This window comes from Bos taurus, chromosome 3, assembly GCF_002263795.3.
Source record: "Bos taurus isolate L1 Dominette 01449 registration number 42190680 breed Hereford chromosome 3, ARS-UCD2.0, whole genome shotgun sequence".
NCBI lineage: Eukaryota > Metazoa > Chordata > Mammalia > Artiodactyla > Bovidae > Bos > Bos taurus.
Genome location: NC_037330.1, coordinates 105753443 through 105768154, shown reverse-complemented (window position 1 = coordinate 105768154; position 14712 = coordinate 105753443). Strand labels below are relative to the sequence as shown.

Here is a 14712-nt window from a genome sequence, read left to right as displayed (position 1 = left end):
ATACGATAAATTTGCAGGAAAGAAACCCTGGTTTTTGATAAGGATCAAAAACTGCTGACTTTGCATCCCCTATTATCCTCTATGTGTAACTTAGGGTATAAAAGTCCCTGTTGAAAATAAAGCTACGGGCCTTGCTCACCAGAGCTTGGTCTCCCCATGTCATTCTTTTCACATTCTGGCTGAAGTCTCCATCTGGAGTGTGGATATCCTCTGCGACCATTTATTTGCCTGGGCTTCTAAGACCCACTCAAGAAGGTGTCTAAGGTGGGGCACCTTCCGCTATTCGAGAGGGCGCCTGCGGCCTCCATGGTCAGAGCTAACCTGGTGTCACGGGTTATATTGATTTTCCGCGTAAACCAAGCTACTCAGCCTCTTTTCTCCACTGAATTTTCCTACTGAGCTATCCTCATTCTATTACTCTTTATATCTCTAATTACCATTTGAATAGGTCGCCGACGCTGTCTCCCCTTCAAATACCCTGGATCAGCCGGGGCTGGACCTCGGCACTCAACCTCCTCAGCAAAGCACACAAGGCCCTTTATAATATGGCCATTTGCTCTTTCTCCAGCTTCTCGTAATGCTCATCACCTGGACCGTTTCTAACAATTCACTGTTCTCCTTTCCCACCCCTGCTCTTTCAGGAATACTCAGTTGTTGTTGTTTTTTCTGCCTCGACTGTACTGCTTGATTGCCTAGAAACTAACTCTATTAAGATAGAGTTAAGCACTCCTTTTTGTATGTTAGGTGTACCAAAACAGGGCATCTTGATGGGCTGTTTGATCAACAGTATCAAAGCAGTCACTATGTCAAATCTCCATGTTAACATGTAAAACAGTGTTTCTTTCAGCCAGTGTGGCAGGACAGGATTTTCTGTCCCCTCTTTCCCCTGGGCAGGGATTCTTTCTGCATAATGAATTATGGTAAGAAACACCATGCCATAAGAAACAGATAATATTAATAAGAATTCAATTTCTATGTCTTGTAGATTTTCCCATCTGAAGAATTTGCCAAGTTCTAAGGCTATTTTGAGGACTTCTTAGGTGGCGCTAGTGGTAAACAATTCTCCTGCCAATGTAGGAGATGCAAGAGATGCGGGTTCCATCTCTGGATGGGGAAGATCCCCTGGAGAAGAAAAAGGCACCCCACTCCAGTATTCCTGCCTTGAAAATTCCATGGGCTGAGGAGCCTGGTGGGCAACAGTCCAGGGGACTGCAAAGAGTGGGACGTGAAAGAGTGAGCACGCACACACAAAGCTATTTTTGCAGAACAGTGACAAGATCTGCTGCTTTTCCATGATGGGGTCAGGAATGATGCTGTCTATGGCCCTGAGCATCATAAACCCTGTGGCAGATGCTGTCTGCTTACTGAACGCAGCCATTCCCAGCCCTCTTCTCTACTGCTGCCTTCAAGTCTAGGGCCTAGAAAGCTATACATGCCTTCCACGTCATCTTTGTAGTTAGGGGTTGAGTCATGTAGCCTGATTCTGGCTAAGGAGTCTTAGGGAAAGTATGCTGGAAAGTTCTGGGAAATTTTTTGCTTTCCTGATAAAAGGAACTTAAAGCATTCTTTTCCCCTCTTTCCATCTTCAAAGATAATGTGATGTTTGAAGCTGTGACAACCATTTTGTGACCATGAGGTGATGAACATGAGCAGTGGTTCTCAAACTTGAGTGTGCACCAGAATCACCCAGAGGGCTTCTTTTGTTTTAATTTTAAATTAATTAATTAATTTTTGGTTGTGCTGGGTCTCTGTTGCTGCACGTGGGCTTTCTCTAGTTGTGGTGGCCGGGGGCTAATCTTTACCTGAGGTGCACCGGCTTCTCACTGCAGTGACCTCTTGTTGTGGAGCACAGGCTCTAGAGCCCATGGGCGTGAGTAGTTGTGGCTCACAGGTGCTATAGCACAGGTCTAGTAGCTGTGGTTTACAGGCTCAGTTTCCCCGGGGCATGTAGACTCTTCCTGGACCAGGGATTGAACCTGTGTCCCTTGCATTGGCAGGCGGATTCTTAACCACTGGACCACCAGGGAAGTCCCAGAGGACTTCTTAAAACACAGACTGCTGGAACCTCTCCCAGACCTATTTCTAGGTCTGGAATGAGCCTGGGAATTTGCATTGTTAGTAAGTTAAGTTTTCATGTGATGCTGATGCTACTGAGCTGGGGACCACCCTTGAGAACCACTGAACATGAAGGTGAAAATTCAATAGCCTGATGAGGGCAAAGCAGAATGATAGAGTGTGGGTGTTGATGGCCTTGTCAGGCAGCTGAATCAATGTAAATAATTGCTCTGCCTCTGGATTTCTTGTTCTGTGAGAAAATAAACCACTATTTGTTTAAGCCATGGTTATTTGGATTTCTTGTGACTCACATTCAAAAGCATTCTGAATTTACAGAGAGCGGAACTCTGTGCGGAGGGCAGATGGAGAGAAAAATCCAGGCGGATGCTTATCTGAGGCTAATTTAGCATGGAGTAAAAACCGCTTCAACAGGAAATGTTTTGAAACATCTCTCAGGGTTCATGGGTATTGATCGTAGAAAGACTGTGGGTTTTAAAAAATATTATGTTAACTAAAAATGTTCTTATCAAAATAAAACATGTATAAAATTTTAAAAATCTGATTATATGAAGCTTATAATGACAAAGGAGAATGCCCTGCTCCACGCCTACCCACCCTGTCCCTACTCCTCTGAGGCAACCATTTTCAATTCTTCTTGTTTCTTCTGGAATTTACAAGTTTACCTAAATGACATGCTTATACTACCATTATATACCGTTTGGGCTTTGTTTAATCATGTCCTGCTGTGGAAGATGAGCACTTAGATTTCTTTCTTTATATCCTTCCCTACTCCATGCCACATACTTCCTGTCCAACATTTTCCCAGTGTAGTTAAATAACAATATTTTGTTCAATTAATACTCAATCTTTCTCATATTATGACTAAATATTATTGACAGTTGAGTCTTGTATTCATTGATTACACTTTTCTGGCTAATTTTTCCCCTCTGGAGTCAATAATTGCTCCATTTTTATTTGTTTAATTCTCTGTGAATCTATAATAAATTCATACCCTTATCCTCTGACAGAGAGAATTTCCTCTTGGTTCCAACACTTCAGCTAATCTATGAATTTCATTTTTCTTGGCCCTGGCCATTCAGTGCTGCAATCTAGGGTAGCCATTCTGTTGTATCACTGTCACATTGGAATTTCCCTTCACCATCACCCTGGGAATAGCCTCTGTCCTCATCCTCCTAAATTTTCTCTTTTTTGGACTTGGTGTTTTCATTTTTCTTGATTAACTCTGTCATTTTGGACAAAGTATGCGTCAGTAAGCATTCTGGGAGATGAATTAGTTAGGGTACCAACAGGAAGCATATGGCCAACACAAAGAGGGCAATTGAAGAGAATTTAAAGAAGGAATCATTTTACAAAATGTGGGCAGGGTTAAAAGAAAAAATCAAGAGGCATGATGTACCCTGGGGTTAGCAACAACCGGAAGCTCTTACCCTTAAAGCTGGAAGGGGCAAGAGAAGTGGGTGTTCCTAGAACATGGTGAGACCCACAGCCACAGGAGAGGGCTATCTCAGAGGGACTCTGGCTGTCACTTAGAAATGTGGTAGTTCTGTCAGCAGGGAGGGAGCAGAGAAAATAAATAACTCATCATCTTCTTCTTTTTTCAATTTTCTGGTCGTGTTGCAATGTCATGTGGGATCTTAGTTTGCTGACCAGGGATCTAACCCATGCACCCGGTGTTGACAATGTGGGGTCTGAACCACTGGCCCACCAGGGAATTCCCTGAATGACTCAGCTTCTACTTGCTCCTGCCCTCTGATGTTCCACTCATGCCTCCAGTTGGCTGAATCCAACCAGAAGTCAGTGTGCGGAGGAGCTAATACCAGGCACAGAGCATCTTGGGGCACAACGCAGGGTGAAGGGTGAGAGTGGATGGGGGCAGGAGGAGGCAATGGAGCATAGCCAGCATAGGAAGCAAAAGTTTTAAATTTAGTGTATCTGAAAGTCTTTACTCGGTGCTGCCTCTAGAGCAATAGTTTTGCTAGTATAGAATTCTGAGCTGGCAATTCTTTTTCCTTCGGGATTTTGGAGGCAATTTCCATTGTCCCCAGGCCTCCAGAGCTGTTCTTGAGAACTCTGTGCCGTTCTGATTCTTGCATTCTTTTTATGTGACTTGTTTTTCCTTTTTGGAAACTTAGGATCCTCTCTTTCCCCCAGTGTCCTGCTATTTGATGAGGGTTAAATTTCTGTTATTATACAACAGGGTCCCCAGAGGAGGCCAGGCAAGGTTAGGCATACTTGCTCAATTCCTCCTAGGCCCTGAAAATGCAAGAAATAGGAATATCGGTGCCCACTCTCCGGCATCATTCCATAGCTACAATCCAACTGCTCACATGTGATGTCTGGTCACCATTATGCACCTGTGAGCAACATAGCAAGAAGGCTGTGATGGTGAATTAGGCAGGGATTCAGATACTGCTGGTACAGAGGGCTCTGCCTCCTCTCCCAGATTAGTCGTGGTTGATGATAGTCATGGGAAGTTTTATTTTGAAACTAAGAAAGAGAAGAGGCTTCCCTTGTGGCTCAGTAAAGAATCCGCCTGCCAATACAGGAGATGCAAGAGATGCGAGTTTGATCCCTGGGTTGGGAATATCCCCTGGAGAAGGAAATGGCAACCCTTTCCAGTATTCTTGCCAGGGAAATCCCATGGATAGAGGAGCCCTATAGTCCATGGGGTCACAAGTGTTGGACACGACTTAGCAACTAAACCACCACCATCACCAAGAGAGAAGAGAGAGGTCGAGATGTTTAGTAGAGGTCAGAAGCTCAAGTTGTCTTGAGAAAAATGGTGGGTTGATGCGGCATTGAAGTCTGTGCCCCTCAGACTCCTTGAGTCTCTGGACAATGGGCCTGAGCCCCTAGGTGAGAGAGAGAGGTTCAAACACCAGCTAAGCGGCCTTTAAGCAAGACCTTGTAGGACTACGCACCAGGCATTTGGGCCCAGATGACAGCGTGTGATGGAGTTGGAGAGGAGCCATCTCTCTGTCCTTGAGGGGACTACAACTGATCACCTGGAATCCCCAAAATTGCTGTGAACAGCAAGAAATAGTGCTGCTGACAGAGACATGGCTTTCTCACAGAGCATTCCATCAACAACAGAAAATTGAGGCTCTTCCTAGAGTCTCAGGCTGTGGAAATAGACAAATGGGAACTGGAGCAACAGAAGAGGGCCACATAGCTCAGCCTCAGAGCTCAGAGAGTTGGCCTCCAGAGCAGACATATGTTTGCAAGGCAGTGGAAGCTTTTAAATAATCACAAGTTCTCTATACTGAGAAAAAAATTGAGAGTTGACTGAAGAGAGATATTGACTAGATTATGAGTTCACTTGAGATACTAAAAAAGTTCATTTACATGTGACAAAGAGTAAGAGCTGGTAATAAAATGGAAAACCTAATTAGCCAGCTTTATTTTCAATTTTTATTTTATATTGGAGGGCTTCCCTTGTAGCTCAGTTGGTAAAGAATCTGCCTGCAATGCAGAGACCTGGGTTTGAAGGAAATGGCAACCGACTCCAGTATTCTTGCCTGGAGAATCCCATGGACAGAGGAGCCTGGCAGACTACAGTCCATGGGGCCGCAAGTGTCAGACACGACTTAGAGACTAAACCACCATTTTAAAATGGAGTATAATTGATTTATAATGTTGTGTCAGTTCAGGTGTATAGCAAAGTGATTTAGTTTTACATATACATATTTCTATCCTCTTTCAGATTCTTTTACCATATAGGTTATTACAGAGTACTGAGTAGACTTCCCTGTGCTATACAGTGGGTCCTGGTTGGTTATCTCAGTTTTCTTGACTAACGTCATTTTATTGAGTATTACCTTGAATAGGTAAAGTGTCTGACCAGGGGATTAGAAGTCTCCTATATGACTCAGGAGATTTGATCTCTTAGCAAGAAGATACACTAATGATAGTTTCCAATAACAACAGTCCCAAAATATTCACCATACCATTTTTTTCTTTGGTAGTATTCTGGGCATTTTACCACAGTGACTATTCTAATATAACAGTTTAAAAACAAGTTTCTATTTTGTACTTTTATTTATGTGAGTTGGGGTTTCAAAATACTCTGATATAAAGACCAAGAAGAGAAATGACCTGGAGGTTGAGTATATATGGTGTCAGGTCTCTTCAATTTATCCCAGTTTTCTGAAATCCATAGGTATAATGCAATCAAATTGTATCCAGTAGCCACTGAGAGAGATTAGAAACTTTTCTCTCTGGTGGTAGCTAATGTGAAACACTTTAAAGACAAGATAACACAGTCACGTATGGAATGGAGGGAACATTTTTGCAGGAATTGTCAAAGAAAAACTCAAGACTTCAATACAAATATGTGTACTTGGGAAGAGAAGAAGTTTGCTTTGGCCATATTCTGAGACCCTGGAATATGCATTCACTTTCCTCTGCATTTTTTTTTTTTTTGACTGCACCACCTGGGATCTTAATTTCCTGACCAGGGGTCAAATCCATGCCCCCTCCAGTAGAGTCCTAACCACTGGACCACCAGGGAATTCCCTCCTGTGCTAATAATAATAACAATAGCACATGTTTGGTGTATCGATTGGGGTAGGGTACACAAAGTTCAGTGGCTTAACACAAAGAAGGCTAATTTCTTGCCCATGCTACATATCCTTTATGGGTTGGCAGAGAGCTCTCACTTATAGCTACTGGGGAACTTAGGATAATAGAACAAGCACTGTTAGGGACTGAATGTTTAAGTCCATAATTCCCCAAATGCATATATTAAGATCCTGCCACCTAATGTGATTGTATTAGGAAGTTCAGCCTTTGAAAAGGGATCAGGTCATGAGGATGGAGTCCTCATGAATGAGATTGTGCATGGATGCAAAGTCACTTCAGCCATGTCCAACTCTTTGCGACCTATGGACTGTAGCCCTCTAGGTTCCTTTGTCCATGCGATTCTCCAGGGAAGAATACTGGAGTGGGTTGCCATGCCCTCCTCCAGGGGATCTTCCCAACCCAGCATCTCTTACGTCTCCTGCATTGGCAGACAGGTTCTTTACCACTAGTGCCACCTGGAAAGCCCCATGAATGAGATCAATGCCCTTACAAAAAGAACCCAGAGAGCTCTATTGCCCCTTCCGCCTTATGAGGACTCAGTGTTACATCCCCTGCTGTGAACCAGGAAGTGGGGTCTCACAGAAACTTTCAGCACCTTGATCTTTTACTTCCCAGTCTCCAGAGCTATGAGAAATACATTTATGTTTATAAGCCTCCCAGTCTATGGTATTCTGTTATGGTACTAAGACAAACGCCATCTTGAACATTGATGGTTTCCATGTCAGAGGGAAAGAGAATCTGAGGAGTCTCAAAGTAGTGATTAAATGCTTAAGGCATGAAGGGACACATAACCTTTCTGCTCAAACTCATTGGCCACACCCAATGGTAAGAGAGCCAGGAAATAAAATCCTACCCTGCGCCCAGAAGGCAGAAGGCCAGCAATATTTGGTGAAGAGCATTGATTGTCTGTCACTCACTGTGTGCCAAGAGCTCTTCTAAATATATTACAGGCGTTATCTCAGTTAAGCTTCACAAAAATCCTATGAAAGAGGTGTTTAATATCACTATCGTTCACATTTTGTAGATGAAATAACTGAGGCACAGAGAGGTTAAGTTACCTGGTAGAAGTCATATAGATAGTAAGTGGTAAAGCTCAGGATTCAAACCCAGTCATTCTGGTCCCATAGTCTGTGTGCTTAACTACTAGACTAGACAATCTCTCTCAAGATGGAAAATTTTGAGAAGTATTGCCATAGGTCATGGAGAGGCACTAAAGGGTTTTTAAGCAGGAGACAGTCAACCAGATTTACCATTTAGAAAGCTCTCTCCATAGCGTCATCCTGCTTATTTAACTTATATGCAGAGTACATCAAGCGAAATGCCAGACTGGATGAATCACAAGTTGGAATCAAGACTGCTGGGAGAAATATCAACAACCTCAGATACAAAGATGATACTACTCTAATGGCAGAAAGTGAAGAGGAACTAAAGAGCCTCTTGAGGGTAAAAGAGGAGAGTGAAAAAGCTGGCTTAAAACTCAACATTCAAAAAACTAAGATCATGGCATTTGGTTCCATCACTTCATGGCAAATGGAAGGGGGAAAGTAGAAGTAGTGACAGATTTTCTTTTCTTGGGCTGCAGTCCATAGAGTCACAACTCTTTGTGACTCTATGGACTGCAGCCCAAGAAAAACTTGCCTGGAGAATCCCAGGGACGGCAGAGCCTTGTGGGCTGCCGTCATGGGGTCGCGCAGAGTCGGACACGACTGACGCAACTTAGCAGCAGCAGCAGTAGTGACTAAACAACAACTACTCCAAAGAGTAGAGTGAAGGATCAAATTAAAAATTAGACTAAAGCAAAAAGTCTATTTGCATAGTGTCGGGATGAAGATGAGAATTTGAACTAAGGCACGGTGATCACAATTTACTGGGTAAGCCTGAGCCTTTCTTTCATCTTTTGAGACTCTGTTTCATCATTTTTTTGAAAAATTGTTATGTTAATATTATTACTTATCCTGTTGGGGCTTTCTCTGGATTATGATAGATAACATAAGCAAAAACTCTGACAGTACTAAGGCTGTGGGATCATAGAGATCTAGGTTAAAAATCCCAGCTCTACTACTCCCTAGATGAAGGAGTTTATTATTCTAAGTCTCAGTTTGCTCATTAGTAAAAGAAGTGTTAAAATAAGAAAATCTAAGTACGTTAATGTAAGAAAAATGATTACAAATGGGATATCGGTTGAGAATATTAGCTTCAGAGGAAGGCAGAATTCCTTCTAGAGAAAGAACTGAGAATTTGTTTAGGAAAAATACCTTAATGAACTTATGTGTTTATGAAAGTCAAATCTTTAGAAGGAAAGACGTTTAGACAGAGAATCAGATTGTTTTGATTAATACAGTAATAGAAAATTTTAGTTTTTTTCTGATGAAAGTTTTGCTTTGGGGGGAAAGTAATGAGATGGTGTGGTAGTTTAGTAACTAAGTTGTGTCTGACTCTTGCAACCCCATGGACTGTAGCCCACTACGCTCCCCTGTCCATGGGATTTCCTGGGCAAGAATATTGGAGTGGGTTGCCATTTCCTTCTCCAGGGAATCTCCTCAACCCAGGGATTGAAACTGTGTCTCCTGGATTGCAAGTGGATTCTTTACCGCTGAGCCATCAGGGAGGCAAAGAGACGGAGGAAAATTTGACTAGAGATAACTCTGAACATCTGGTCTTACCAGCTTCCCAAATCCACTCTTCCCATAGCAGCCAGATTGACTGCTTAAAACCATTAACTGAATCACATTGTTCCCTCTCATCCCACCCCAGGACAGTGCCTCATACTTAGAAGTTTCTCAGTAACAGTTTACTAGGTGATTGAAAGAATGAATGAGTGAAGGAAAACATTTGCCAGACGGCAGGTAAGTCCCTAAAGAAAACGACAGCCATTGAGAAATTCTGTACTTAATCCCCTCTGTAGTAAGGGTGGTTTTAGACAATGATGTTTAATAATCATTTTAATTAGTTATCTATTCTTGTGTTTTGATCTGATTCTTGTGTTTTACTGTAATAGCCCCTCCTCTCCACCTCACCTCTCCAAATAACTTTCAGTAAAGGTCTTCTGCACAAAACTGCACTATTTTGGGAGAACTGAGGAATTAAACAAGAAAGTGTTTAGGCAAAACAATGTCCAAAGATGTCAATAATCATAAGAGGAGACCTAATGAACAGAGAAACCCAGAATTCAGCAGGAGCAGGCATACCAAGTGAGAGGTAACCAGGGGGAGGTTGTGATTGATGTTCCCTTATTCTGTATTAGGAGGTGGTTGTTGTTATCCAGTCACTACATCGTGTCTGACTCTTTGTGACCCCATGGGCTGCAGCACGCCAAGCTTCCCTTTCACCATCTCCAGGAGTTTGCTGAACACATGTCCATTGAGTTGGTGATGCCATTCAACCATCTCATCCTCTGTCACCCCCTTCTCCTCCTGCCCTCAATCTTACTTAGCATCAGGATCTTTTCCAATAAGTCGGATCTTCGCATCACGTGACCGAAGTATTGGAGCTTCAGCTTCAACATCAGTCCTTCCAGTGAATACTCAGGGTTGATTTCCTTTAGGTTGATTTCCTTGCTGTCCAAGGGACACTTAAGAGTCTTATCCAGCACCACAGTTGGAAAGCATCAATTCTTCGGCTTTCAGCCTTTTTTTATGGTCCAACTCTCATATCCATAATGACTACTGGAAAACCATAGCTTTGGCTATATGGACCTCTGTTAAGAGGTTTAGAAGGTAGGACCCTTCTATTTGGCTGTTGAAGGAAAGAATAAGCTTTGGAGCATTCACAACCCAAAGGTTACATAAGGATGGTAAAATTTTAACTCATAGAGAGGTTTGGGGGATTATGTTGGGATCATTCATAGAAAGCGCTCAGCACAGTGCCTGGCACGTGTAAGAGCTCAGTTATTTGTTGTTTCCCTTCACTTTCCTCCACTCCCTCCACCCGCTCTCCGCCTGCTCCATTCATTCTTTTCCAAGGACATGCAGGGGGCGTGCCCAATCCTTCCTCCGCCCCATCCAAGCCCCACCCCTTACTTCTGCCCGGATTGGTTCTTGAGAAGCGGAGCGGAGGGAAGAGCCCAGTCAGGAGCGGTGGGGGCGGGGCGCATGCGCGGGCTGGGCTGGGTGGAGGAGGAGAGGAAGAGCTGCCGGAAGTAGGCGGCCGAGGTGGTGGCAGAGCAGGCGGCAGCTGCCAGGGAAACCGAGGCGCGGGAGCCGTAGCCCGCTGACAGGCAGGCCCGGGGGTCGTCTCTGCGCCCGGCAAAAGCAGGAGGCCCGAGCGTCCCTGTTGCCTGGGCCGAGGGACCTGCCTGGTCCGGCAGCCTCGTTGGGACCTGGGCCTTTCCCTAAGCCCGCCAGGGGGCGCCGCCCTGAGGGGGGCTGCAGAGTTGGGGGGCAGGCGCGGCTGACTGGAGAAGGGGCGCTGGACTGCGCAAGGGGAGAGGGCTCCCTCGTTCTCAGGAGGTGCCCTGGGCCGGGGACCGGGAGTCCTCACCTCCGGACTGAGGCAGGGGTTTCTGGGGGCTAGGAGGGCGCGTCGCCCTCTGCCCCCACCGGCACCCTGGCCATGACGGGCAAATCGGTGAAGGACGTGGATCGGTACCAGGCAGTCCTGGCCAACCTGCTGCTGGAGGAGGATAACAAGTTTTGTGCGGACTGCCAGTCTAAAGGTAGTGCATCCTTCCTTGCGGGCGAGGGGTCCAGTCTCCGGGCGACACGGGGAAGGCGACCTGTGTGGGGAGGGGGGAGGTCTCTGGAGCTTAGGGGGCCCCTACCGTCTAAATGGTAACGCGCGCTACCCTCTTTGAGGAAGCTGCTAGGTGTTCTGGGGCGCCGGGATTGGTGTGGGGAGAGGTTGCGAGGGCGAGTTGTATGGTTGAGACTAGGGTGGGGGGCGGGGGCGGTGATGGTCGGGGTTGGGGGAAGTGGCATGATGTGTGCAGGTGAGAATGTCTGTATTTCAGGGCTCTGAATGAGTTCTGCGCCCACTGTCAGTGCGGCTCGCAGCCTTCCACTTGCAACGCTGGGGGTGAACTGCAGCGGGGTGGGGAGGGGGTGGGGAGGAGAGGGAAGTGAGATGACGGGGAGGAAAACTGCTTAAATGGTTTTTAAAGGTGGTGAGCGTGGCTGCCTGCTATTTGGTTAGCAGTTCCTTCTGTCATTTTACAGCCTTGCTGAGATCTGACAGAGTGCTTAGGTGGCTTTCCTCTTCCAGGATGTGTGGAGGGGGGAACTGGCTTATGCAGTGACACAGTGCGGATTTCTAGGCAGCCTAGCCCTGGCTTGTGGAGAGTGTTGGAGGCCTGATGTGTGTGTGGTGGCAGGAACTGGCAGATTGTGGCTGTAGTGCAGGATCGGTTTAATCAGTGCAGAGAAGGAAACAAGGGCTCATCGAATTTGTTGCTTCCATGGCTATCATCCTTCTAAAGATGAAATATGATCATGGCAGTGTCTTTGTTTTCTGTGCCCTTAAAGATTCATGATTTGGTACAGTTACAAATTAGCATGCAACCAAAGCTTGCTTATTAGTGAAATATTTGCGCTCGAAATTGATAGGTTACAAATATTTTGTTTCCTTATTTTCTTTCTGAATTCTTTGGAATATAAATTGGAGTTGGGAAAATTCCTTTTTTGGTTTGGGAGCTATTGCGAATTTACTTTTGTTCATAACACAGTGAATTCACCTGGATTGTTTGCCATATAGCATGTTGGGCATATAGTACACAGCAAAGATCCAAATGTATTTGTCTTTATCACTATTGAGAAAGGAATTACATGCTTAATTGATACTTTCACTTAATTACCTTTTATTTTGGAGAAGTAAGGTTATATAAGGAGATGGGAGAGAGACATTGATTTGGACCCCTGGTAGTATATTTTAGTGCCCTTTACCAATGGGTAAATGGCATGTGCCATTAGGAAAGTAGATCCCCCGACTTCTTTCCTGAATTTTTGCATTGGCAAAAATTCATTTTAAAAAGTATTGTAGAATAAGGTTATGTTGAGTAGGTTAATTTCTTATAGTTGACTTTCATGAGATCTTCTGCTAGCTCTATGGGAAGATTTGGCTTAAAATTTGGGAGTATATCTCTTTGGCTTGACTCAAATTCCCTTGTGTCCTCAGTTGACAGATCTTGAGTCGCAGTGGAACAACCCACTGAGTGAGCACTGCTCCGTTTGGGGAGTCAGATACCATTTTGATAATCGGTACCACCCCACCCCCCATTTCCCATACCACTCTTGTACTTACTCATATTCCAACAAAACATAGCACATGGAAGAGAGGTTGATTCATCACCTCCAAATTTTCTGTTGCTCTTTATTGACAGAATTACTGGGGATCAGGTAATAAAACATTAGTTAGTTCATTCTTAATGAGAGATGGTAACTGCTGGCCTGTAAACTTTATTAACTAATTTTGATAGTAGAATCCTGGGTCCTGAAATGACTTCTTTTCATGAATTAGCTTTACATTTTGGCCTGATGGCTTCAGTGACTTGGCCATTCTATTAAAAATGAGATGACAATGTGTCAGTCAGTCATCGTTCGGTTCAAGTCAGTAAGATATTTGTGGCCTCAGTTTTTGCAGTTTATGTGTTAGCTAGCCCTTGTACTCTTTGAACTCCTCCCATTCATTTTCCCGCTCCTTTTTCCTGACTGTGGTTGTCGTAATGGTCATGTGGACAAATGTCAGATCGTGGAAGGAAGAGACACTTGAATCCGTAGATTAAGTTATCTCTTAGCTCTGGTAAAAAACACTTTTAGTGGGAGGAGGAATTTTAAAGCTGCAGGCTAAAATGAGGTTTGTACTTGGGTATTTATCTGTAGGTCTCATGTCCTTTCTTACTTAGAAAATTGAGAGCTTAATTGTGTAGGACCTGGTGAGTGATTGCTTACTAATCCATTAACATAAAATCAGATGATGTAACCCTGAACTGCAGACCTATGAACAGGTATTTTTGTAATGTTTCAAAATACCTCTGGCAGTAATTCTTTAAAAAAAATTGTATACTGATTTAAGAATGATGTTATAAGATATGTAATTTGAGTGTCAGAATAGAGAATAAATGTGTTCTCTTTGTGTAGTATAAGTTTTGTTGGTTCTGGGTTTTTTTTGTTTTTGTTTTTAACTCTCTTGAGCATAAGACTCACAAGTTTCCTGTACCTCCAAGGCATTGAAATAATTTAAGTGGGAATGGAGGCCACTTTGGTACTGCCTTTAAAGCAAATGCTTCAACTTGCTTTAAGCTGAAAGATATGGTTTCATCACCCAAAGCCTTTAACTTACTGTGACCTTTAGGGTAAAATTTTGGGCTGACTTGAAGTTGTGGTAGAAGAGAGGACAAACATACTGAAAACTTCAGATATGTTGATGGTTAACTCCACCTTGCTGAGGCCAGGCCGCGTGTTTGGAGGTTTAGTCTGTAGCTCTGCAGTTCCATGTTTTGTCTGTATGCCTGGAATAACTCCTAATCAGCCTCTTCAGAGAGTGGTTTAAACTGGACACTATCCTATTTAGCATGAAAGGATCTACCTTTCTGATGACCTGAATACTTATGTCCAATGTTGGGATGTTCCTTTCTCAGTATCAAGGTTCGTGAAAAAAATAGAGCTGTTTAATGAGCAAAGAATTAGAATGGAAGAAATTTGATGGTCTTGAGGAATATTTGCTTTCAACTGTGAAATACCACATAGAATTCTGGAGTCTGACAAGAAGTCTGTCATACCTTTTTACTGCTCTGTTCTTCTGCACTCCATCTCGGAAATGTTTCACTTCAAATCACCTGGCCACTGCCTTTGTTCCAATGCCTAGTACGTGTTCTTAAATTCAGATTTCCTTTTTGAAAAACCACTTTTATGTGGTTCAAAATTCAAAAAGTTCAAAAGGGAATGTATTCAGTGAAAAATTGTTTTCCTGTCCCTGATCCCTTAACCAGCTTTTCCCAGTGCTTCTGGAGGTAACCACTGTTGGTAATTTATTACATGACTTTTAAGAGATGATACATACATAGACAACTTCATTTAAATGTATTCCTTTTCAGTGCTTTTATGCAAATAATAGCATGTTACC

The 14712-nt window shown here is 43.7% G+C and overlaps 1 protein-coding gene across 1 annotated transcript in view; it reads left to right on the top strand.

Moving 5' to 3' along the window:
* The first annotated feature begins 10808 nt into the window (after positions 1 to 10808).
* The window catches only part of SMAP2 (small ArfGAP2), a 47330-nt gene continuing 43426 nt past the window's right edge, over positions 10809 to 14712 (top strand). Inside the window, 1 exon segment of the mRNA NM_001075670.2 lies at positions 10809 to 11311. Within this exon segment, the coding sequence (NP_001069138.1) occupies positions 11209 to 11311 (103 nt within the window). The 5' untranslated portion in view covers positions 10809 to 11208.